We start from the raw sequence: 23,476 nt of genomic DNA, 5'->3' as shown, positions 1-23,476 counted from the left end.
TGAATAGCACCCAGAACCTCTGACCTGTTTACATCTTGAATGCTGCAAAAACAAAAAGCCATCTAAGAACATCGGCAAGAAGACTGCTAAACTTCACACACTCTTATAGTCTAATAGACATATGCACAAGAAGCATAGTAAAAAAAAAAAAAAAACCAAAACAATCACAGCTGATTAATCACAAATGGAACAAAGATGAAATTACTATCGATAATCATTAGTGTGGGGCACCTTGCAAGATTTCCTCTGTTGTTAAAGATATCAGAGCAGCTCTGAGGACAGTTACCAAGAAAAATATTTGTAATACATTGTGCTGTGATGGTTTGAAATCCTGGAGGAACCATGTTCAGGCCTTGAGAGAGTGTGATGTGGTAGATGAGGCCAAAATTGAGCAATTTTTGCATCAATTTACTGGTTGCATTTGCTGAAGATGACACAGAGAATACTATCCCAAAACATGGAGATGGAAACTTTAGGCTTTGGGAATGTGTTTGTGCCAGAAGTACAGGGTGACTGCATGGCATTAATCACTCAGCCAAGGACTGAAAGTGACTCATGAATAGGTCTTCCAGCAAGACAATAACCCAAATCATACAGCCAAGGCAACAAAGAAAGAAGTACAGTAAAGTCATGGAGCACCTTAACCACTGTCTGGGTCTTAGTCCAACAGAAAACCTATAGAGAGAAATGAAGCTCTGTGGTTTCCAAGCAACAACCTTTAAACTAAAAGATTATGAGAAGATCTGAAAAGAGGAGAGGTAGATGTAAACTGCATGAAATATTTGACAGCTTTGCTTGCCAAGAAAGAGTATTCCACCAAGTGTAAAGTCTTATTTTAAATAGCAGTGTCAAAGATTGATTATATAATCATGTTTTCTTTGTTTTGGCATTCTTAGTATTTGAAAGACTGATTTCAGATATTTTAGCACAAACTAAGACTATTTTTTAGATTATTGCTGTTTACAGATATATAGATACATGTAGTTTAGTTGAAGTTTAGTTTTGACTTTTAACTCAATTAAATGCTTATTATTTATTCCTAGCAGGTGTATATGATATGATGGAGGTGTTGCACCAGCTTGATATAATAATGCTTGATTTTATTCTTTTCTCTGCCACACTATCGCCAACACTTACAAAATAAAATAATATTTACAAAACCAGATCCTTGAAAAATGAAACAGAACCACGGGTAAGTTTAAATACTTTTATTGTTGTTTCACCTCATTGGGGGCTTAGATTACAACACAAGAGAACCAGGTGATACTAAGTCAGTATAAAAATAAATTAAGGCAAAAATAATACAAAATTCCCTTTTGTGAGACCTGAGCTAACATAGACTCTGTCTCTGTCATATAATTCGATATGACAATGACAGTAAGATGTGCATTCACAATAAGTTATTATTAAATAGAAGACTTCTGACAATAGGACAATACATTGGAACAACAGAAGAAAAAATATTGCTACTACAAATGAAGATGAAGATGCATGGAAATGTAGCAGTCTTTACTGATATTATCTCGCTGAGATAGTTCTAATGAGCATAGTCAGGAAGGTTTATCTTTACTATTCCTACAGTTTCATGATTTACATTCTCCATGATTTGCATGGATTTTTTGTAATGAACAGCCCAAGCAGATTATAGAATGTCACAGTGGTAATAACCAAATGCTGTAAGGAAAACTGCTCATTTTCTTAAGGATATAAAGGCTTTACTATAAATTAAGACTATGTTAAAGAGATAATCTAGCTATTCATACTATGTTCTATAATTTTAAGATGTTGTTTCCCAGTTACTTAATTTAATTTCCAGAATGTCTTACATGTCATTCTATTATTGCCAACATTGTAGTCTAGAATTAACCCTACAATTGTTTACAGCTGCTAACATGTGGCTTTTTCCTCTTCACATTTGCTTCACCCTCTGCTGCAGGAGAGCCAGTTGCTGGGCTACCTCATTGGGCAGGTCAGCGTTCACCTGTGTGGTGAAGTATTTCCTGATCTCATCCACCTCCCTCTGCCAGAATTCCTGATCCAGGGAGAACAGCTCATCCAGGTCCACATGTCCCTGAAGGCCCTGGAGATTTAGGGAGTCTCTACAAGGCAGGTAGCCCACTGCTGATGGCATGGCGCCCTCCCCGCCATTCACCCGTCTGAACATCCAGTCCAGAACGCGGATATTTTCACCAAACCCGGGCCAAAGAAAGCCGGCAGTGGGGCTCTTGCGGAACCAGTTGACATGGAAGATCTTAGGAAGCTTGGCACCGGGGCGATCAGCCATGCTCAGCCAGTGAGAGAGATACTGGCCAAAGTTGTAGCCAAAGAAGGGGCGCATAGCGAAGGGGTCATGCATTATTACTTTGCCTGGAAGAAAAAGTAATGAGAGATTTGTCAGTACACTGTATGTTAAAGCGAATGACATTAATGTGTTATTTGTTGTCATTCAAGAATTCTGAAAGTGGGTTTTTTTTAGCAGAATTTCAGATTAAATTGTCGCTAGTCTAAAACAATTTATAGAATATTAGGCAAAAGTCAAAATCATCATCTAAGAAACTCCTTAAACATCCACTGATTGTCTTTCATACCAAAAAAGGACACTATCGTATGCTGACCTTTGTGTTCGGCTGCAGCAGTGGCCTCTGACCTCATGGCAGCGCCAACAAACACACCATGCTGCCAGTCAAAAGCTTCATACACAAGGGGAACACCTGAAAATAAGCAGATTCATTATCCAGTTATTTTCTGAGAAGTATTTATGTATTATTTTTATTTCATGTATTTAATCAAAGGGCAACGGGTGTATTCATTTCCATCTTTTGTAGTCTCTTCTCACCTTCTGGTCTACGCCCACCAAAAATGATGGCCTCTATTGGCACTCCCTCTGGAGACTCCCACTGTGGGTCAATAATGGGACACTGTCTTGCCGGAGTGCAAAAACGAGAGTTGGGATGAGCACAGGGCTCGCCTACGAAGAAGAAGAAGAAAAAAGAAAGAAACTAAGAACTTTTTACTTTTATGACACTCACACACTTCTCAGTTTTAAAGTATATGATCTTTCTGCTATTTATCCCCATTTTTTTTATAATATAATCTTGTACTCTGAAATTGTTTGGGTCTAACAATTAAAGATTAAAAGCTTTTTTTCTTGTTACGAGACATTTGAAAATTGCTTTCGTTACACTTCTGTTTCCACCTTAAATACTGGTTTTAAATCTTAGACATCTTGTAGTCTTGCTTCTTTTTCTTCTTTTGTGAGCTGTTGCTTAAAATCGAAGAGCTGCTTACCATCTTCTGAGCGCCAAGGTTTGTTCTTCCAGGATGTGATGGTAACTCCCTCGGGCAGTGACTGGTCCATTCCCTCCCAGTACACACCACCGTCACTTGTCTCTGCAACATTTGTGAATATGGTGTTCTTGATGATTGTTGCCATTGCATTGGGGTTGGTCTTGGCTGAGGTGCCGGGTGCAACGCCAAAAAAGCCATTCTCTGGGTTAATGGCTCTGAGGTTTCCTACAACCAGGGTGAACACACAAATTAGAAATGTTAAAGTCCGCTGTACTGGATTTATGACATTTTTGACATTTGTACATCCTTGAAGACCTTCCTTCAGAAAAAGACATCCTTCCTTTACCTTGGTCATCAAACTTCATCCATGCAATGTCATCTCCCACACATTCAACCTTCCAACCAGGCAGCGTGGGGCAGAGCATGGCCAGGTTTGTTTTTCCACAGGCGCTGGGGAAGGCTGCTGCCATGTACTTCTTCTCTCCAGCAGGGTTGGTGATGCCCAGGATCTGAACACAGGAAATATTTGGTTTGGTGAAAATGAACAGAATGTGGATGAATCCAAAATTTAAGTGACAGTCTCATTTTCATTTCTTACCAGCATATGTTCGGCCAGCCAGCCTTCCTCTTTAGCGATGCGTGAGGCAATGCGAAGGGCGAAACACTTCTTTCCCAGCAGGGAGTTTCCTCCGTAACCACTTCCAAATGAGATAATTTGTCGGCGGTCTGGGATGTGAGCGACTAGTGTCAGCTCAGGGTTGCAGGGCCAGTTATTCACCAGAGGCTCTGAAAGACAAATTAGTACATTTGTTCATTTCAGTGGTCTATTAGCAGTTTTGTGGCAAAAGCGCTATTGTGTAACTAAAATATAAGTGAAAATATTATTGAGCAACAGTAATCAGAGTAGTAACTGATTCATACTCATAGTACAACAGTAGCAATATGCAGTAGTATGCATGAGAATGAGTCGATCAGTTTTTGACATACTTTTGAGTGGCAGAGGACAGCCGACAGAGTGCAGACAGCGGACAAATTCTCCAGTCCCCAGGGCGGTCAGAACAGCTTTCCCCATACGAGTCATCACCCTCATACTGGCCACCACGTAGGGAGAGTCTGTCAGCTGTACTCCAATCTTAGAGAGAGGGGAACCTACTGGACCCATGCTGAAGGGAATCACGTACATGGTCCTACCTGAGGATAGAAACAGACAGGGATGTTCTTATTATTATGTTATTTCAATATCATTTTAAGGTTTTTGGTATTTGAGACAATCACAGGTAACAGACAGTCAGAAAAAGAAGAAAATTTGCCTCCACCTCATTTAAACACTTTAAAGGCAGTGTAACTTGTAAAAATAGTCTCCGATAGTGTTTCTTCTTTCTAAAAAGTACCTGCTGCACTGTGGATATACTTGTCTAGATTCTCAATGGGGTCCCGGAAAGGGGAAAAAATGTATTCATTTAGTCAGTGTACTATTGATGAGTGAAAACTTTTGATTTTAGTTTCAAGTTCTCAAGTTTTTCTAGTCCTATATTTGAGTCATCCTTTCTACTAAGAACTGATAGCATTTATGAAACACGTTCGTCTCTGGTACCTCTCATGCAGCCGGGGAACCGCTGAGCCATGGCTTTGTCGAACTCTTCTGGGGACATCCAGCGGCCCAGCTGGCTGATTCCACCTCCTAGTGGAGTGGGCACTGTGTCCTTCTGTTCCTGGGTAACAATAACTGTCTTACTCTCCACACGAGCCACATCCCTCGGGTCAGTTCTGGCCAACCAGCTGCAGGAAGAGGAAGAAGAAAAGGAAGTGCACAAATATTGAAAACTTTAGGGCTTTTGTTTTCAATTTTAATTTGTTGTACTTTATTTTAAAGTAGGCAACGATTTTAAAATCTCCTAAAGCAGCCACAAATCATTATTAATAATCAATATGTCTTCTTGATATCAGCTGGTAAAAAGGAATGGTGTGATTGAGCTACCTAGACCTACTGGTTTGTCAAGAAGTAGAAATTTTCCAGGTATGTTTTATATTTAAACAGCTGCTGATGACAGAATGATGTGTGTTGTCATTATCAACAGCAACAACCCTGGGCATCTCCCAGCTGCACCAAAGCACCACTGTCCCAGCTACAAAAACAACCCAAGCTATATTCAAGAAAAGCTATCGTTAGCAATAATTTCTCCTGTTTTTCAATTTGAAACTCTCACTCACATAAAAAAATAACTAACTAAATAACTAAATAAGTCTCTTAAAAAAGAAAGCCTTCCATAAACCACTGAGTGTAACAAACATACCAGTTCTCATATTTGGTGAGCTTCTTGATCATCCCCTGTTCCTCCAGCTGGGTCAGGATGGCAAGGTTCTCCTCGTCTGAGCCATCGCAGATGTGAATGGACTCTGGCTGGCACAGGGTCATATTGGTCTCCAAAAACTCCTTTACAGCTGGACTGAGGGCACTGAGATCACCCTGCAGGATCCTGGGACCACTCTGGTTCTGGGACTGGATCTGAGGAGGCATGGTGAAGGTTCTGGAGAGAGCGTGAGCTGATAGACTGAGGGAAAAAGGTGACAGGAAGTCTGGAAAGAAAGATTTAAGTGGGGGTTTGAAAAGGAAAGGGGGGAAAAGGAAGATGGTAGGAGAATGTTGGAATTGAATAATATGGGTGAATAGTATGGTGACAAGGAAGAGGACAAACATAAAAGGAGGATAAAGTTTCGGAAATAGGAAATAGGAAAGAGAAAAATGAGGACAGACCAAGAAGAATGAAAAAAAAAGAATGAAGCAGAAAAATGGTCAAGGTTGAGTAAAATTTGGGATAAAAGAGAGACATGGGGGGAAAAGAATTTTTAAAAAGTCAGTTTTGTGCATACATATTCTCAAAAAAAAAGTGCTCCGCTGCTGCAACATCAAGAAATCAAACTCTGGGTGATGCAACAGCATCCCCGTGTAGATACCTCTCATTCTGCAGTGATCCTCACATTACTTTGCCTCATATTATTTTACCCTCCTCACTTTAAATATGAGCCCCACTGAAAAGAAAGAGCAGTAGGTTACCTTCAGTAGTTTGCCTGGAGTGCAGAGGCTTTAGCTTGGTCTCATCTGCTGAGGTGTCCCTGTTGCCTGTTTGCAGGAGAGTTGAGGACTGTTTCTCCTTCTTGGTCAGTTGTATCTCCTATGGAGAGCTTTGTCCTTTTTATACCCTGGGGTGTCTCGCAAGACAAGGGAGGGAGTGGGGAGGGGTGTGGGTGAGGGAGGGGTGGGGGGGTGGGGGTGGGGGTTAGAATGGGGGAGGGAGAGGGTGAGGAGGTGTGTCAGGGAGGAGGGGTTGGGGGGGGGGTTGGCCCTTGCGTTAGCTGGGTGAACCTGTTGTTCCCTGCAGATGTGAAAAACACAGTGTGTAACAGGCTGCTGGTGAATCATTAATCAGCAGCAGGACGTAATGTCGTCTTTGAATAACCGGTTCCCTCTGCCGCTGATCGCTGATAGCTGGCTCAGATATGAAAGAGAGGCAGGTAGCTATGCTTTCACTGCTGTGGCTGTCTCTCCCTCTGTCTCTCTTTCTGAGTAACACATGTTTTTGGAGGGAAAACCCAAGGGGAGACCGCCTGGACAAATGCATTTTATATTTAGAATGATAACAGTTAGTCTCTTGCCATCCAATCAAAAAGAAGGCTGAGACAATAGCACAAGATTTCAATCTTAAAATTCTGAAATAAACAGTAATATATGCTCACATAGTTTTCAGCATTTTGTAGTGTAAAATAAACTTTTGCCCTGAAGCAGCAAACCAAATCCACTGCCTCTGCCAGTGTGTAACCTCCTGTGACGATTGCAGCAGTTGAACTTTGGCCTACTTTACTCGATGATGTAAGTTCAGGGTTCAGTGTTGCCAGAACTGTGTGTGACGGGGGCTCCTTGGCTGGCCTCCTTTTATTGGCTGTCAGGCGAAGGCTCGCCTTTGTGGGATCAATGGTGGGTCACTGGAACATGCGCCCGTGTGCGCAGTTCAGAGGAACTGCTGAATAAAGTCGATGTGTTTGCAAATGTTATTACTCAGAACCACTTTGCATTGATTTGCACAGTTCCTTTCCTGTAAGGCAGGGGTGTCAAACATAAACTGAGATCTACTGTTAAAATTGCACTTCTTTATATTATTTAAAGACATCTCAGATTAAATATGTAGTTAAACACTGACAGAAAGTAGAGTTTCACTCAGCTTGATTATTCTGAATCCAAAATGAATGATGTTAAAATGACCCAATGGCACATAGGACAACTTTGTACAACAGGTCTCATTATCCTCATTGCCAGCCAGGAGTGAGATTTGGAAAAAAAATATTGCATTTTTACTTTATTTTTATTTTTACTTTAATGTAATATAATCTATGAATTATAACAAAATTATAGCTTGAAGTAGAAAAACAACTTCTCTGAAATGTCTGCATCTGTATTAGACTGACTAACAAAAAGCACCAGAAGGCTCTACAGTAACTGTGCTACAGTTCAAAAAGGTAACAGTTGGTAGGCAATGATATAGCCTGGTCACAGTACAGGGACAAGCTTAATAACAGTGACAATAAGACTGGCTTGGATTGTTTGCAGTGTACACAGGTTTAGCTTGTATAAGTGTGCAGTCTCATAGGAGTCTAATCCTGTGAATAATTAATAACAGCTTATGAGTCTAAGGCTTGTAAAACCACCTTTAGCACCAATGATTAGAAGTAATAATTTTCTTCATGACTTTAGCAGTCTCTCACACCACTGAGTTCTGAAGTTAGTGGGCATTCATTTATGCACGGCTGTTTTCCGGACACAGCATTCTGTTGTAGATTTGCTGGTCTTCTTTGGATTGTTGTCCTAACTAAACATTAGCTGTTGGACAGATGGTCTCAGATTTGATTTTCTGCAATACTTCGGCGTGCAGTAGAGTTCATGGTTGACTCAATGACCACAAGGGGCTATGATTCCTATGTAGTATGGCTACAGATCTTGCCCCAATCTTCACCCTTTCTCCACCATACTGACAGATGCTGGTGGTGATACGCTAATATGCTATTATTTTTGCGGCTGTGCATTATGTCCAAACCTGTCCACTTTGATCCAAAAGATATTGTTCCAGAACCTTTGCAAACTGCAGATTGGTAATACATTTAAACAAGATGTTTAATATTTGTTAATTTGTAATATTATGAACGTTAACATGACCTGTAAGGTTTGAGGTGTAGCTCTTGGGTTTTTTGCAGTTTGACCATTAAGCATCGCACCATCTGACCTTGATCAGTTAATTAGCTCTACAGACCCTATAGAGTCCTGTGAAAAATTATTGCAACAATTTGTTAAACTAATAAAGTAAGTATAATTGTACTTGTACTGGTAGTAGCTCTAGTATTAACCTACTTTACTCCTACAGAAGGAGTACCATCATCATTGATAGGAAAAGGCAAGCAGTAGTGGTTATAGCAATTGTAGCTAAACTTAGTACTTGTTGTTGTAGTACTGATAGGAGTGGAGTGCTACTTTTAGTGTAGATATTGTCTCTAAATATAACTGAATGCATGATAGTGTTGCAATTAAGGGGGGATATTTTCCTGAACATGGTTTGTAGAGCCAAGTGGACAAATGTTAATACATCTGAGCAGTTATATAGAAACAGCAGCGAACAGGAGTAACCTCACACGGCGAACAGGAGTAACCTCACACGGGGTCCGACTGAAGGTTGAAGACAACAAGATGTAATAAAAAGGAAACTCATCGACAATGGGCCTTAAAGTTGTGTAACACCTGCAGCTCAAGCGTTTCATGAACAGTATGTTCAGTTATTCAATGAACTGTCAGCTGTCATAAAACAAAAATACCCAGAGGATCTTCAACTTTAATGACGCTCATATTATCAGCACAGCTCAAACCGAATGGAATCTGAACAAAACTGCAGCAACAGGATGTAAGTGAATGGAAGCTAATATTGTCAGATCTTAACAAAACTACATTTTGAAATAATTAAACACAACTCTACTGCATAATATGTTTCTCCTGAGTATTTGTTAACATGTTCATGCTGCAAACTTAAAAAAATGATAATGTGTCAGAACTGCTTTCAGCTTGTGCTACACGCTCCAAGAGGTCAAGAAAATCATTTAATGCTGCTTTAACATAATGCAAACAAACATTCATGCATCTTATCTTTTGTATGTGAACAGATGACAGACACATCACTTTTTAGGATGATAAGTTGTCACCTTCCAATGGGAGCAAAAACTAGTTCATTTACACATCAAGAAATCAATGAGGAACCTGTTTATTCATTTGAAGTGATTTAGGTTTGAGGCTAAATGTTTTCCAGGTCCCTTGTATATATTTGGCTCCTCCTCCACGTTTTCTTCATTTAATAAAGTGCCAGATGCTTGCAGTGGGTGATAGGTGCTGCTGCAGGCCTGCAAGTTTGGCATCTTTTATTTCAAAGCTATGGTGTTGTCAGTGTGGAGTTTGGCTTTGTCTTGCTAAAAGCTCACCTTTACAGAAAAATATGTCATCTGGATTTTTGAAGCAGTTATTGTTTCAAAATATCTCTCTATATAATTTTGTATTAATGGGACCTTCACAGATGTGGAAGTTACCCATACCACCTGTACTAATACACTTCCATATCATCACAGATGCTGGCTTTTCAACTGTGTGCTGGTAACAAGCTTGGTGAGCCCTCTCCTCATTAGCTCAGAGGACATGGTGTCAAAAATAACTTCAGATTTTAATTGCTCAGAATAATTTTACCCTTTTCCAAGTCCATTCGGACTGAGCTCAGACCCAGAGTAGACGGCAGCTTTGCTGGATCGTGTCTATATATGTGTTTTTCTTTGCATGGTAGACTTTAATTTGCACTTTGGGCAATAGTGACAAGCTACCCGCTGACAGTGGTTTTCACATGTCTTCCTGAACCCATTGCAGTGCTTTCCTTTACTATTTATTCTGTCAAATTATTTTTAAATATAAGATTTAAATCTTCATTCTATTTCAAACAGTATCCAGAATTATTTTTGTCTTGAGGGGAAGGTCCCAGCTCTTAGGGCAAATGTGACCTCAGAATTTATCTTTGAGGAAAAATTCTCAATACAATAAACAATAGTTTAGTGTAAACTGAAGATGTCCTTTAATACACTACAGATCCCAACCTACCTAAGAGGGCAAAGCTTTCTAAAGCTTTTATCTCCTGATGTATTATTATAGATACAGGGATACCTTCACTGTCAAAATAGTCATTCAATTCAATTCAATTCAATTCCATTTTATTTATATAGCGCCAAATCACAACAAAAGTCGCCTCAAGGCGCTTTATATTGTACAGTATATCCTATAATAATAGATACAGAGAAAAACCCAACAATCATATGACCCCCTATGAGCAAGCACTGTGGTGACAGTGGGAAGGAAAAACTCCCTTAAACAGGAAGAAACCTCCGGCAGAACCAGGCTCAGGGAGGGGCGGCCATCTGCTGCGACCGGTTGGGGTGAGAGAAGGAAGACAGGATAAAAGACATGCTGTGGAAGAGAGACAGAGATTAATAGCAGGTACGGTTCAATGCAGAGAGGTCTATTAACACATAGTGAGTGAGAAAGGTGACTGGAAAGGAAAAACTCAATGCATCATGGGAATCCCCCGGCAGCCTACACCTATTGCAGCATAGCTAAGGGAGGATTCGGGGTCACCTGGTCCAGCCCTAACTACATGCTTTAGCAAAAAGGAAAGTTTTAAGCCTAATCTTAAAAGTAGAGATAGTGTCTGTCTCCCAAATCCAAACTGGAAGCTGGTTCCACAGAAGAGGGGCCTGAAAACTGAAGGCTCTCCCTCCCATTCCACTTTAAATACTCTAGGAACAACAAGTAGGCCTGCTTTGCCTGCATTGAGGAACAAATTGCAGTCATAAAAACTGCAATTTGTTTCTCACTGATTATGAAGCACTTCATTGAACACATTAGTCAAACAAGTCTAATTAACCAATATATGTATATAAATACTCGAATTTTAGACAGATGAATTTTAAATACTGCAGAGTGGAATATCATAAATGGAAACTGCCACAGTGAGATGAGAAAAGCTTCAGGCAATAGCCATTTATGATTCATGACTAGCTGCTTCCATGACATCGAGGTAAACTTTACCATTAAGAGCTTGGCTCAAGATGATTAATCCCTTCCTTATGAAGGAAAAAAAACTCTGTATATGGCTGGTCTAGGTTTCCAGCATTTAATAGCTACGAGTGGTGCTGCACTGACATTTATAGAGTGTCACAATTCACCACTGGTTTATACAGTGACAAACATGGTAGGTTTAAGTGAGTAATGTGAGTAATGTCAGAACTTACAATACCTTTGGAGTGACATAGAGACAGAGAGACAGAGAGAGAGAGAGAGAGAGATAAAGAGAGAGAGAAGCAGTCTGTTTATGAGCTTTCTGGGACAAGAACACTGATAGTGCTGCACCGACTGTATTCATCAATAACAGCGACTTGGTGAACAGCTGACACTGTTATTTTTCAGAGGTCTCTGTGTGTCTCTGACTAGTGCCTGTACAATGTTTTAAATAAATGAGAGACTTTTATTTTCCAACTCATTTCCTCACCTTGCAAAACAAATGCATGTTCAGCAGATCACCGTTTCACTTTACAGTACCTGGTTTCTGTTTTTGCTCAAGTTAAAAGCCAGCAACAAAACTTGGGTGGAAAGGATGAAAAGGCTGTGATTGTGGAAAATTTCTTTTTTTTCTTTACAATCAAAAACTCAGATGTTTTGTGCCACCATCAGCATGAGGTGGCTGGGATGTTTACGAGTGCAAACATCACTGAGCACAATGTCTTTGAGCTGTTATGTCATCATCTATGCAACAAGAGTATACAGTGTATATATCATGGAAACATTCACTAACAGGGCAAATTGGCACAAACAGATATGCTATCTCCAGTTTTGCCTGTGGTGTGGTTGGCAGCGTGCTGACTGGTGAAGACAGTCAACACCTCATATCAGATATCCTGCTCACATTTGCCATGTGTTCTACCAAAATGAGAGACTGCAGGTTGTTTAGGTGCTTTTCTACTATTAGCAAAGGTCTACACTAAGAAAGCAAAATACATAAATAAATAAATAAATAAATGTCCCAGTTTTTAACTCTAGCCCTGCAGTAGACTGGGTGTTCCCTGCCTTTCGATCTATGGCAACTGAGAGGCCTCCAACCTGTTTGCAACCCTGAATAAGACAAGGGGTTAGAAAAACAGCTGGCTGGCTGGTTTAACTCTGTACTGCCACTGTGATTATCTTACAAATCCTATAGCATAGCTAGAGCTAATATATGTCACTGAGTGGTGAGAGAATGAAAGTTATTGAATAGTTTTATCTGTAAAGAAAGAAGGTCCAGATAAGGCAGGATGGATTTATGAGCTACAGACAGCTAATCAGTTGAAAAGACCAGTGACTTAAAGATCAAATCAAATACTTTCTGATGGCTGGGCACTGCAGCATTGCTGCAGGAATAGCAAATGAGCTAAAAAGTGAAAATGAACCAAAATTGCAATGACCAAAGTGAAAAAGGTTTTCCTAATAAACATAGCTTACAAAAAGACACATTTACATAGTATTACTGCTCGTCCTGCAGTGCAAATATCAGAAGTATTTAGCTGAAATCAGGTACCAAGTAGAATGACCTAAATCAAGCATTTTGATTGCTGGGAATGATGTTTGTATATTTCTGGTGATCAACAAAATGTCTTTTCTGTTTTTTCACCAAAGAGACTACAAAAAAGATACATAATAAATAATTTGTAAAATGCAAGAAAGACCTTTGCAAGTTAAAATTTCTAAAAGGATCTGTTGGGTGGCATGTGTCAAAGGTGATCAGAGTGTCAGAGCGTCACCAGAGTGACAGCAGCCGATAGAAAACAGACTGAAATGTGTCATTCGGGCTCGGTCTGAACTGTTCAGTGCGTGAGTCGAACTCTACAGCAAACAGCAGCTGCATCAGAGGGGGTTAAAGTACCAAGTGCACTGACGTAAAGGCACACACCCGATAGCACTGGGGGTCTTTGTTGAGAAAACGCTATTTGTCAAAGGTGCAGTAATGAGTGACAACAGAGAAGATTTTGGAAAAGATATTCAAATTAAATGGTCATTTCCAGGTATAGAGAAAAGGCCTTCTGTAATGCCTCCTGTATGACTTTGTATTATTTTTGTATGAATTTGTAGTGAGGATGTCAAGCATACTGGCCTCAGACCAGAGTCAAGCAGCTACAGGGTTGATTTCAGCCCTGTGGATGGCTTAGCAAAGTGTGACCCTGTCCTGGACTTCTGATTTATTTCTTTGGAATTATGAGATACTTATGTTCAAGTTCTTGAGTGCCTTTAAACTTCGTTATTTCTACTTCTTGGTTCTTGTTTGATTATATTAGTTCCTCTTTTCCCTGTCCAGTCTGTCCCAGTCTCATCTTTGTCTTGCATAATGTATCCCTTCCTGTTCCCATAATTATCCGTGTTTTATCCTTCTGTCTCCCCCTCTTTCCCGTCTCTGTGTTAAGTTTAGTCTTAGTCACTTCCTATTTTATTTTGACAGTTCCTCGTCTTGTGTGAATCACGCTCAGTTTTGTTTCCCCTGTTTCGTCAGTTAGATTTTGTTCAGCTGAGTTCACAGGTGTGTTCACACTGCCCACAATTCCCTCCTGTGTATATATTATCTGCTTTCAGTTCTTTGTAGTCTCCACTCCTGGTGTGTGAATGGCTGTCTATTAAGCCTTAAGTCAGTTTTGATATTTCGATATTACATCACCATTTTGAAAATTAAATGTTGTCTTTACATACCTTAATATTTATTTTGATTTTATAGTAAACTGCTATTAGGGTCATTTAATTGTTGCATTTTATTTCAGCTGTTGGGACTTGAATCTTTCCTCCTTGATGGTGTGGTGGATGCCATAAGCTGCTGCTGCTTATTTTTTGTGTCTCCTTTCAGAATCAGGCTGTGTAATACTAACTGTGTTAGTGCAGATGGTTGCATGTGGCTGTCCGGGCAGAACACATTTAGGATTGAACACCCTGCTCTTTCTCTGTCTCCCTCCATTACTTCTCCACTTCTTCTTACTTTTTTAGACCACACAATACTGCGCATTCAAACGGCCACTCACTTAGCTTAACCTTTAGCTGTCTTGTTACAAATTCTGTTAGCAAATATGATTTCCCACTGCATTTCTTTTGTTCTGGTATAAGGCTGGCAGAGTCTGTAATTGCAAAAAGGAGGGAAAAAAAGACATTGCATTCTCAAAAGGTAAGAGAGATGATTGTTGCAGTACTGTAAATTTAGCTGCAGTGATGAAAAAAAGGTGATTTGTTTCATTAGAAATCTCCCACTTTGTGATGTTAGCTGTCTTATAAGTTCATGACTTTGAATGATAAGTTCATTCAAAGTTACAATCAGAAAAATCACCATGATTTTTTTATGTCGTTTAATTTTCATCTTAGAAATTTCCAGTTAACCTAATCCCACTAACTGCGTGTCTTTGTACTACGGGAGGAAGCCTGGAGTACCTGGAGACAACCCACGCAGACACAGGGAGAACATGCAAACTCCCAAAGGTTAGTAAAAACAAATGATTTACTAACAGCATGTCTTTGTAATGAAGTATTGGAAGTAGATTTGGTGTCTGCAGTGAATATTTGGTCCATATAATGAATATTTGGTCCATATAATGACATATATTAGAACCATATAAGGACATTGCATCAGTAATGTGAAATCTAAATTTATTTATTTTTAATGTAAATTTGATAACCTAATGTGGATGAGTCAAAATAATTCGCTCCACCAATGACTCATTGGTCTAGAATTCAAAAGTGGAAAATATTAATGAACACAAACCAAAAGCGTGCATATGAGAGAGGACAGATGAAAAATAAGCATCAATAGATTATAAGGTTGCAACTATTTTAAGGACTCATATGAAACTGCATTAAATGCTGATCTGCTTTCTTAATTGTTCCATGTCTAATCTCTTGATGGTTTGTGGATCAGTTTCCCATAACTGTTCTTGTACTCTAGAGTTTGGTGAACTTTGTATCATCAAAACAGAGCCCTACACTAGACAGGCAATCAGCATACCCACATTTAAAAAGTATATATTTTAGCTCTAGTATATATAGAACTGAACTTAAAGCAGTATATACTTTAATATACTGCAAGTTTAGTATTCTTTATATACAAAAAGAGTGCAGTTTTAAACAGCTGAAGTAAGCCAAACGTTTGCACTGAGGAAGCATTATGCTCCTTGTTATTTTTAGGATTCACTAAAACATGTGAGATGTGAAAACTGAGATGAAGGGCTTCTTAGTCAAAGTCAGAATCCAAAAACTGAGCCCTGGTGCATAAAGCGCAAAAGAGAGAGCTAAAACCATGAGATAAATAAAAAGTTGGTCTTACTTTTTGAAAGGTCAGCAGTGACATCTGGTGGCCTTAAATAGGAGTTTCACATTTTAAGAGAATCACTGGTTTTAGTCAATAGATAAAAGGAGGCTTGCATAACTTACAAAAAGAGTCATTTCTTCAGAACAGTAGGCCTAAATAAAGTCACTACCTCATATCACAGATTTACTCATTGTTTTCCAATAGATCAATATCTCTGTTTTCAGTGAGTATGAATTTCATTTGTAGACCTATAGACCTGTTATTGTATCCAAAAACTGCAGAAAAATCATTTGCAGCATTTGTTTCTGCTCTGCTCAAGCAGAGATCTAATACAGAGACTAACCAGACATGTACCTCAGAGCAGGTAGATATTGAGGGAACTTTTATTTGACTTTTCATGGGGATGAATCTTCTATTGGGGATGAAAACAGAAGCCATTTATATGGATACACCGTAATAAAATGGGAATGGTTGGTGATATTAAAGTCCTGTTTGTGGCACATTAGTATATGTGAGGGGGCAAACTCCTCAAGATGGGTGGTGACCATGGTGGCCATTTAGAAGTCGGCCATCTTGGATACAACTTTTGTTTTTTCAATAGGATGAGGGCCATGTGACACATCAAACTTATTGGTAATGTCACAAGAAAAACAATGGTGTGCTTGGTTTCTCCCGTACTCCATATTATCCATTGTTGATCTACACGTCTCTTGCTCTCACCAATGTCACGACACACACAAGTGCCATAAGACACTCTCACAAACAAAATCATGGTTTTGTAATGCAGTAATGCAGCATGCTTATGGGAAAGTAACATTAATCTAATTACTTTTTTGCAATCGTAATCTCTTACTTTACTCGTTACTTGAAAAAGGTAATCGGATCACAGTAACACGTTACTTTTAACTCGTTACTGCCCATCTTTGCAGGTAGGCATCCTTAATTTTTCTACAGAATGTAGTTTTCTTTAGATTTTACCTTTTCCAGAAATCCATACATCTCATACATCACCAGAAATACATTCTAGAAACTACCAGAGACGGGAAACTGGAGCACCAACAGCAGTTAAACACGAGTTGAATTTAGGGTAATTATCAATACAGGAATGACAACAATCTATTGGAAAGCCAGTCCTTAAATCCACAGTGCCAGTGAGAAGATGAGCGACAGGCGTGGCAGCTGACCCGAGGATGTTGCAGGAGCCAAGAGGAGGCAAGACTACTGCACTCACCGACACACTTCTGCCCACTTCCCACTTCTCAGAGAGAAAAAGAGGAACAGTCTTTCTTTCAGCTTGACAGCTGTTGCTTTCACATTCTTGTTAGTGTTAATTACAGCTGCTGTGAGAAGTCAAACTGTTTTTCATGATCTGGATTTTTTTTCACTTGTTCATTATGAGTTTATGATCATGAGTGAGTGACTGTTTGAGGTCAACAAAGAATCCCTGTGAGTGTCTAAACGCAACGTTACAGTTTATAGCAAATATAAATAGAAAAAAAAATAAATGCACAGACATTTTAAAAAGGGTTCTTTACATTTATTTTCCTCAGCAGGTTGTTTCATTTGTGAAAGTTTTTTAAAACGCTTTTACTGTTGCAAATCGTCGGTGTATAAACAGATTTTAAGGAGAAATGCCTAGAATAATAGATAATGAAACAGCACCAGGTTCAGAGTGAACTGTAAGTGTATCTGAAAGGAAAGAGTCGTTCTCAAACGCCACAGCGGTTGGTTTAAAAACCAGCAACAGGGGTGCCTCATTCTGGTTTCAGCATGAACCGCTTCAAGTACTTGCTTCTGTGTTTCTTCTCTTAATTTATGGTTGGTGAGTATTTTTGCTATTTACAATAAGCACAATTTCAAAGGTTACTATAAACTACGAGGTATAGTATATAGTACAAGGTTATGACTGTACTGCATTTTATATGCTAACCTTAATATGACCACAAAGTCCAGTGTTTACACAGTGCTGGTGTACATGCTGTACTTTGTGCCATACGTCTTTTACGTTAACATAGTGGATTTATTTGAATGGAAGCAGACTATAAATTTCAGTTGTGTGGCTCTGTGATCACAAACGTTGTTATCACGATTCGTAACACCAGCGCAAGACAGCATTTCTGCTCACGTCAAGTTCCCCATTTAGATGTTTGAATTTGGGGAAATGAAACAATCTAAAGCCAAATCGAATTGACTCTAGTCTAAGTAAATACATCAACTTTTATACACTGGCCACAAGATTTTTACATGAAGTCTCATTGGTGTGCAGTGTTTTCTTCAGTAATGTTGTCAAAAGGCAGTTTGAAAAACTTTAGTTTTAGGTTTACCATTTATAATGTTTCAGATTGATTTAGCTAAGGCTACATTCACATCAGTGACCTCACACGTTCTGTCTATTTTCCTCTACGCAACATTAACCAATTATGTCCTTCTCTTTCCACCCAGTCTGCGTCCATTCTTGTCCATAGTCTCGTTACCTCCCGCCTTGACTATTGTAATTCTCTCTTGCGTGGTCTCCCCCAAAAATCCCTCCATAAGCTTTAACTGGTTCAAAACTGCTGTCAGAATCCTTTTCTACCAGCACATCACCCAAATCCTTTAGGAACTTCATTGGCTCCCTGTAAAATTCCAAATAGTGTACAAGCTTCTTCTGCTCTCCTTCAAGGCCCTTCATAACTTTTCTCCTTCTTACCTTTCTGACCTCTTAAGCACTACTTCTTCTAGTTCACATTTCTGTATAGCTGCATAGCTCATATTTCTGTATAGTTTTTTTTATTCATATTCTGTATAGTTTTTCATATTTATATCCTGTTCATAGCCTGTACATAGCTTGTACTCACTTCAGCCTGTACATACTTATAGTTATAGCATATTCATAACATACTTCATACCGTGTGCATTATAATATACCTTAATAGACCCATTTCTGTAATATACTTACATATCTATATTATTGCTAATATATATTTGTAATATATCTCTATCATGGCTAAAGCACTTCTGGATGGATGCAAACTGCATTTCGTTGCCTTGTACCTGTGACATGTGCAATGACAATAAAGTTGAATTCTATTCTATTCTATTCTTCTGCCCGCTCACTTCGATCTTCTTCTTCTTCTATCTAGCTGGCTTTGCCTTCTTTATGTATTTCAGGGCTATGTGAAGCAGAGCTTTCAGCTGCTCTGCCTGTGGAACTTTCTACCCCCAGATATAAGAAACATTGGTTCTCTCCCCCATTTTAAATCTCAACTCAAAACCTGAATCGAGATTTAAAATGTGGGAGAGAACCCAAAAATCTGTTCATATCTGCACATTCACCGTGAACTTATTGTTTATTTGATCTTGTGTTTAATTTTATTTATTTTCTTATTGTTCTTCGTTTTGTCATTGTTCTATGTGTTTTATTCTATTGTTAAGTGTCCTTAGGTGTCTTGAAAGGTGCTTTTGAATAAAATCTATTATTATTATTATTATTACTATTAAAAAGAAGCTGTCTTCGCAGTTCACACATTTTGCAAAGCCACACAGAAGGCCAGATCTGACACTTTGTGTTGTCTGTGGCAAAGTCAGGGGCTGATTGACTGGCTTTCCTGTTCTTATCTACAGGAATTCATAAAATGAAGAAACAGATACCGTCACATTGGACATTATGTTTACACAAAAGAAGTTTCAACGTGAACATTTTCAAAATGATCAAGTGACTCCGCCTGCAAATTCAAAACTCATTCATTACCAGAGAGCTATGGTGTTATTTTTGTGCCATTATTCTGAGCGCACGTAAAAAAAAATTGCAGGTGCAAGTGTTGCATTTTGAGGAGAATTGTATTTTGAGCGAAGAAAAGCTAAATTTGAGTGAACAAAATTCATTGCTGGGTGCAAAAAATGTATTTCAGAGTTTGCTATTATCCATACACACACACACACACTAGCAGCCCCTCTCGCTCAGTTTTTGCATTTGCGCTTGCTTGCAATGTGTTGCTCGCGCTCTCAACATTTCTGCCCATGCGCGTTCAGCTCTTTCTGTACACCGTTATATTTGTGCCACAAAAACCAGCCAATCACAGACTTGGATGCAAAAAAAAATCTGATTGGCTGTTCTGGTCTCGAATCAGCTCGAAATGACGAAATGCAATATCCCAGAATCTATTTCGTCCAAAACTCAAACGAGGCAGTGGCGGAGGAGTACAGAGTGGCGGAGTTTGAAATATTTCTCTTTCTGGGTCACAAAATAAACTAAATTCATTTCGCACGCAGCAATGAATTTTGTTCACTCAAATTTAGCTTTTCTTTGCTCAAAATAAATTTCTCCTCAAAATGCAACATTTGCACCTGCAAATTTTTTTTACGTGCGCTCAATTTTTTTTTTACGTGCGCTCAGAATAGTGGCACAAAAATAACGCCATAGAGAGCGAGCTTTAGTTCCTTTTATACTGGCAAAAAAAAATCTAAATTTGATTGATGAAAATACTACATTGAACAGAGTGTGACCTGGATTTACTTGTCCAACCCAGTGGGACAATACCTGAGCAAATGAGTGAAAAGCAACTTTTGAATCTGCTTTTCAAGAGCACAGCTGCACAAGCTCCCTGCTGAAAGGAGGCCTTATCTTTTCTAAATGTGAGGAAGCACTCTTTTGGCTAGCTTTGCTGAGGGTTGAACTTCTCTGAGCTTGAAAGTGCAATTAAGGCACAGAAAGACAAATCGGTGTCAATTTTTTGATTAACCTTTTCTTTTCCTTTTTAGATTGCTCCATTAATGGAGATGGCTACTTCATGTTTGCTGATTTTTGGTGTGCTGTGCACTCCAAAGATCGGGAGAAAGTGGAGTATCTGATCGACTGGTATTTTAACAAAGAGTTTACGATGCAGTACAACAGCACAGTCGGCAAGTGGACGGGCCTCACTCCAGCTGGATTAATCACAGCATCTCGGTTTAATGAAGACAGCTCTGACATTCTGCAGAGAAAAGTGGAGAAACAGCTGATATGTGTCGATAATGTTGATGTAGTATTCAACATAACTGTGGAAAACATGGGTGAATATTCAAATACTAGATGTATGCGCTGCTATCAGTAGAGAGAATATTATATATATAGAATACAAACATTTTCTTCCAAATACAAAAAAAAATATTCATGCAATGTGTTACAGTGTTTAATGACAGGAATTACAATGATAAAGCACTAAACCAAAACACTTGGACAATCTTAAACCTTCCTTTTTTGAAATGACCTTTTCTTTAGTATAGGAAGTAAACATATTACTCCTTCCTGTATTTAAAAGGGCTAAATTACCAAACAAATGATCCCAAATTACAGTGCAAGGATCCATTTATGTAGTTTATCATCTTAAAGCAGCAGAACAAATATGGGTGTAATAACCCTCCTATTTTACAATCATTATTGTAACAGTAATACAGCAATTATACTCTAACATTTCAACTGAAGAGCAAAACCCCCAACCGTGAACAGGACTATAAATGATAGCACGAGCCTAAATCTAAACACTTCCATTAGTACTTTATCATTTGCTTGGCTGTGATTTTCCCTTAATACCTTTATGTCAAGTACCTGATAAAAATGTTCAATTTTTCTTTTTTTGCATTTAAAAAAAGAATTAAGTGCATTTTCAAAGACTATTGGTTTAGATTTATTTGTTTCATGACAATTTAGAATTATATCAAACCAGGCATCACATTGCAACATTGTAAGAATCACTGGTTTACAGAATGATGACTTTCATCATTAAAGCTGTTGACCTTCTGATTTCAGCTGCACCCAGCATGACTCTCCAGGAGGGAGACCACACTTCCAGCCATGACACAATACTCGTGTGCAGCGTTTATGACTTCTACCCCAAACACATCCTTGTGACTTGGTACCTGAATGGACAGGAAGTGACTGAGGGTGTGACCATAAGTGAAGTGATGACAAATGGAGACTGTACCTATCAGGTTCACTCTTATCTGGAGTGCTCACCTATCCCCAAGGACAGAGTCACCTGTACGGTAGAGCATGTTAGCCTAAAGGAGCCCAAGAGTTCTTACTGGGGTGAGGACAGACAAGATCATTTTAGTCAAAATGCTGTTGATAAATTCAATCATTCTGCACATTGATAGTGTTCTTTTATTTATATATATATATATATATATAAGCACTGTATATCAATCATTATGAATATGTGTCCTGGTGTTTTGTTGCAGATTATTCCTTGAAACAGTCCGACGGGAGTTTTCTGACTGGAGGAGTTTGTGCTTTGCTCTTGGGAGCATTAATTTTGTCTTTGGGGCTGATCTATTACAGAAGAAAATCCTCTGATCCAACATTTTCAAATACTCTATAAACTAAATCTACATATAATGATTTAAAAAAAACAAAGAGAAAATTAAAATCTCGCCTTTTTTAACTTTATTGCAGATATGTTGTTACAGAGTTTTTTTGTTTTGTTTTGCTTTGTTTTTTTATTTCTTGTGTGCAGCGCTCTGATGCATTTTTAAGGGAAGTTAAAAAAAAAAATTAAAAAATAAAGTAAAGATATTATAAGTGATGTAAAAGTACCCTTACTACCCTTAATAGTTATATGTTATGAATTGAATTTTATATTATTACACACTGAATGATTTTGTGTTATGTCTGTGAAGGTTCTCAGTCATCCAGGTCATCGTAGTCAAAGGAGCTTGCAAAGAAAAGCGTCTGGACTTCTTTAAGTTGCTTGAAGACGTTTCACCTCTCATCCGAGAAGCTTCTTCAGTTCAGATTTTGTGTTATAAAATACACCCCAATTTAATCACTGTCCATTTACATTTTTTTTCTTTGCAATTTGAACTTTCTGTGAAAAAATGTTATGTACAACTTTCAAAGCACAAGAACAGATCTCTTTGTTTGTTTCATTAGTGTTTTCCGTGTAGCTTCACAAACACTGACATTATATCACATTTAAGAGTTGATTATAAATGCATTTGCAAAATGGGCATAGCTTCTGAGCCTGAAGTGTCTGAAAACTGCATTCTTTTTAATGGACAGTAGGGGGCAGTCCATCAGCACAGGAAAAAGAATGTAATTTTGTCTTCTTCAAAGATAAGACAGATGATTATTGCAGTAAAAAACTGATTGCATATCTGGATGCCTGACTGTTTTAAAGTTGCAAGAAAAGGCATCACGGTGATGCTTTCACGTAGTTTTCCTTTTGTCAGAGACACCCCAAAATTGCATAGCGTATGCCGAGTTTAAAGACTGATTAATTCAGAAAAATTACCTCCACAATATGAATGAATCAAATAGCATCTAATCAGTCTATGATGCATAGAACACATTACAGAGCTGAGCCATTTTCGCAAAATCACTGACTGTCAAACTCCAGCAGTCTGCTGTTGATGTCAAGATTTGCAACAGCATATTCCTGTCTTGGGATTTGCATTATTTTATATTAAATTGGATTTAATTATTACATTTGAATGGCTGTACAGATAGAGTTAAGTCGGTCATTGATTTAAGTTGGGCATGTTAAACTCTTTGTATTGTAACATTACATATCTGGATCACCTGAAGAGAAGAATATGTGACTGAGAATACTACACATATTAATTTAATTAAAGAAAATACATTACAATATTGTTGTTGTGCTTTGTTTATATGTGTAAGTTCTGAATTCATTCATTGAAGTTGATAATTAATCTATAAATATTACACTGAAAGCAGTGATAAATAATAAATACTGTAACTGATTAATTGTAACTGCCAGCTTGACCCTACTGGTAGC

The 23,476-nt window shown here is 38.5% G+C and overlaps 2 protein-coding genes across 2 annotated transcripts; one reads left to right on the top strand and one right to left on the bottom strand.

The window, feature by feature from the left end:
- Positions 1-1,193: 1,193 nt before the first annotated feature.
- pck1 (phosphoenolpyruvate carboxykinase 1 (soluble)) lies at positions 1,194-6,456 on the bottom strand. The gene is made up of 10 exons (XM_084929030.1): positions 6,344-6,456; positions 5,583-5,865; positions 4,883-5,067; positions 4,276-4,479; positions 3,887-4,074; positions 3,635-3,797; positions 3,289-3,513; positions 2,837-2,968; positions 2,616-2,711; positions 1,194-2,367 (listed from the first exon to the last, which is right to left on the bottom strand). Exons 2-10 carry the CDS (start codon positions 5,804-5,806, stop codon positions 1,910-1,912), a joined length of 1,875 nt encoding a protein of 624 aa, XP_084785156.1. The 5' UTR covers positions 5,807-5,865; positions 6,344-6,456; the 3' UTR covers positions 1,194-1,909.
- Positions 6,457-17,490: 11,034 nt separating this feature from the next.
- Positions 17,491-23,311, top strand: LOC146387427 (boLa class II histocompatibility antigen, DQB*0101 beta chain-like). The gene is made up of 4 exons (XM_084929029.1): positions 17,491-17,544; positions 20,463-20,753; positions 21,490-21,768; positions 21,921-23,311. Exons 1-4 carry the CDS (start codon positions 17,538-17,540, stop codon positions 22,058-22,060), a joined length of 717 nt encoding a protein of 238 aa, XP_084785155.1. The 5' UTR covers positions 17,491-17,537; the 3' UTR covers positions 22,061-23,311.
- Positions 23,312-23,476: the final 165 nt, after the last annotated feature.

This window comes from Perissodus microlepis, chromosome 5 (genome assembly GCF_051167445.1).
Source record: "Perissodus microlepis isolate ML-2025 ecotype Zambia chromosome 5, ASM5116744v1, whole genome shotgun sequence".
NCBI classification, from domain to species: domain Eukaryota; kingdom Metazoa; phylum Chordata; class Actinopteri; order Cichliformes; family Cichlidae; genus Perissodus; species Perissodus microlepis.
This window is presented reverse-complemented; position numbering and strand designations above follow the sequence as displayed.

Coding starts and splice junctions, on each gene's coding strand:
- pck1 (XM_084929030.1), bottom strand. CDS start 5,806: ATGCCTCCTCAGATCCAGTCCCAGAACCAGAGTGGTCCCAGGATCCTG. Junction 3,514..3,634: donor GATGAAGTTTGATGACCAAG/GTAAAGGAAGGA, acceptor CCCTGGTTGTAG/GAAACCTCAGAGCCATTAAC. Junction 2,368..2,615: donor TGCTGCAGCCGAACACAAAG/GTCAGCATACGA, acceptor TTTTTCTTCCAG/GCAAAGTAATAATGCATGAC.
- LOC146387427 (XM_084929029.1), top strand. Junction 20,754..21,489: donor CATAACTGTGGAAAACATGG/GTGAATATTCAA, acceptor TTCTGATTTCAG/CTGCACCCAGCATGACTCTC. Junction 21,769..21,920: donor GCCCAAGAGTTCTTACTGGG/GTGAGGACAGAC, acceptor GTTTTGTTGCAG/ATTATTCCTTGAAACAGTCC.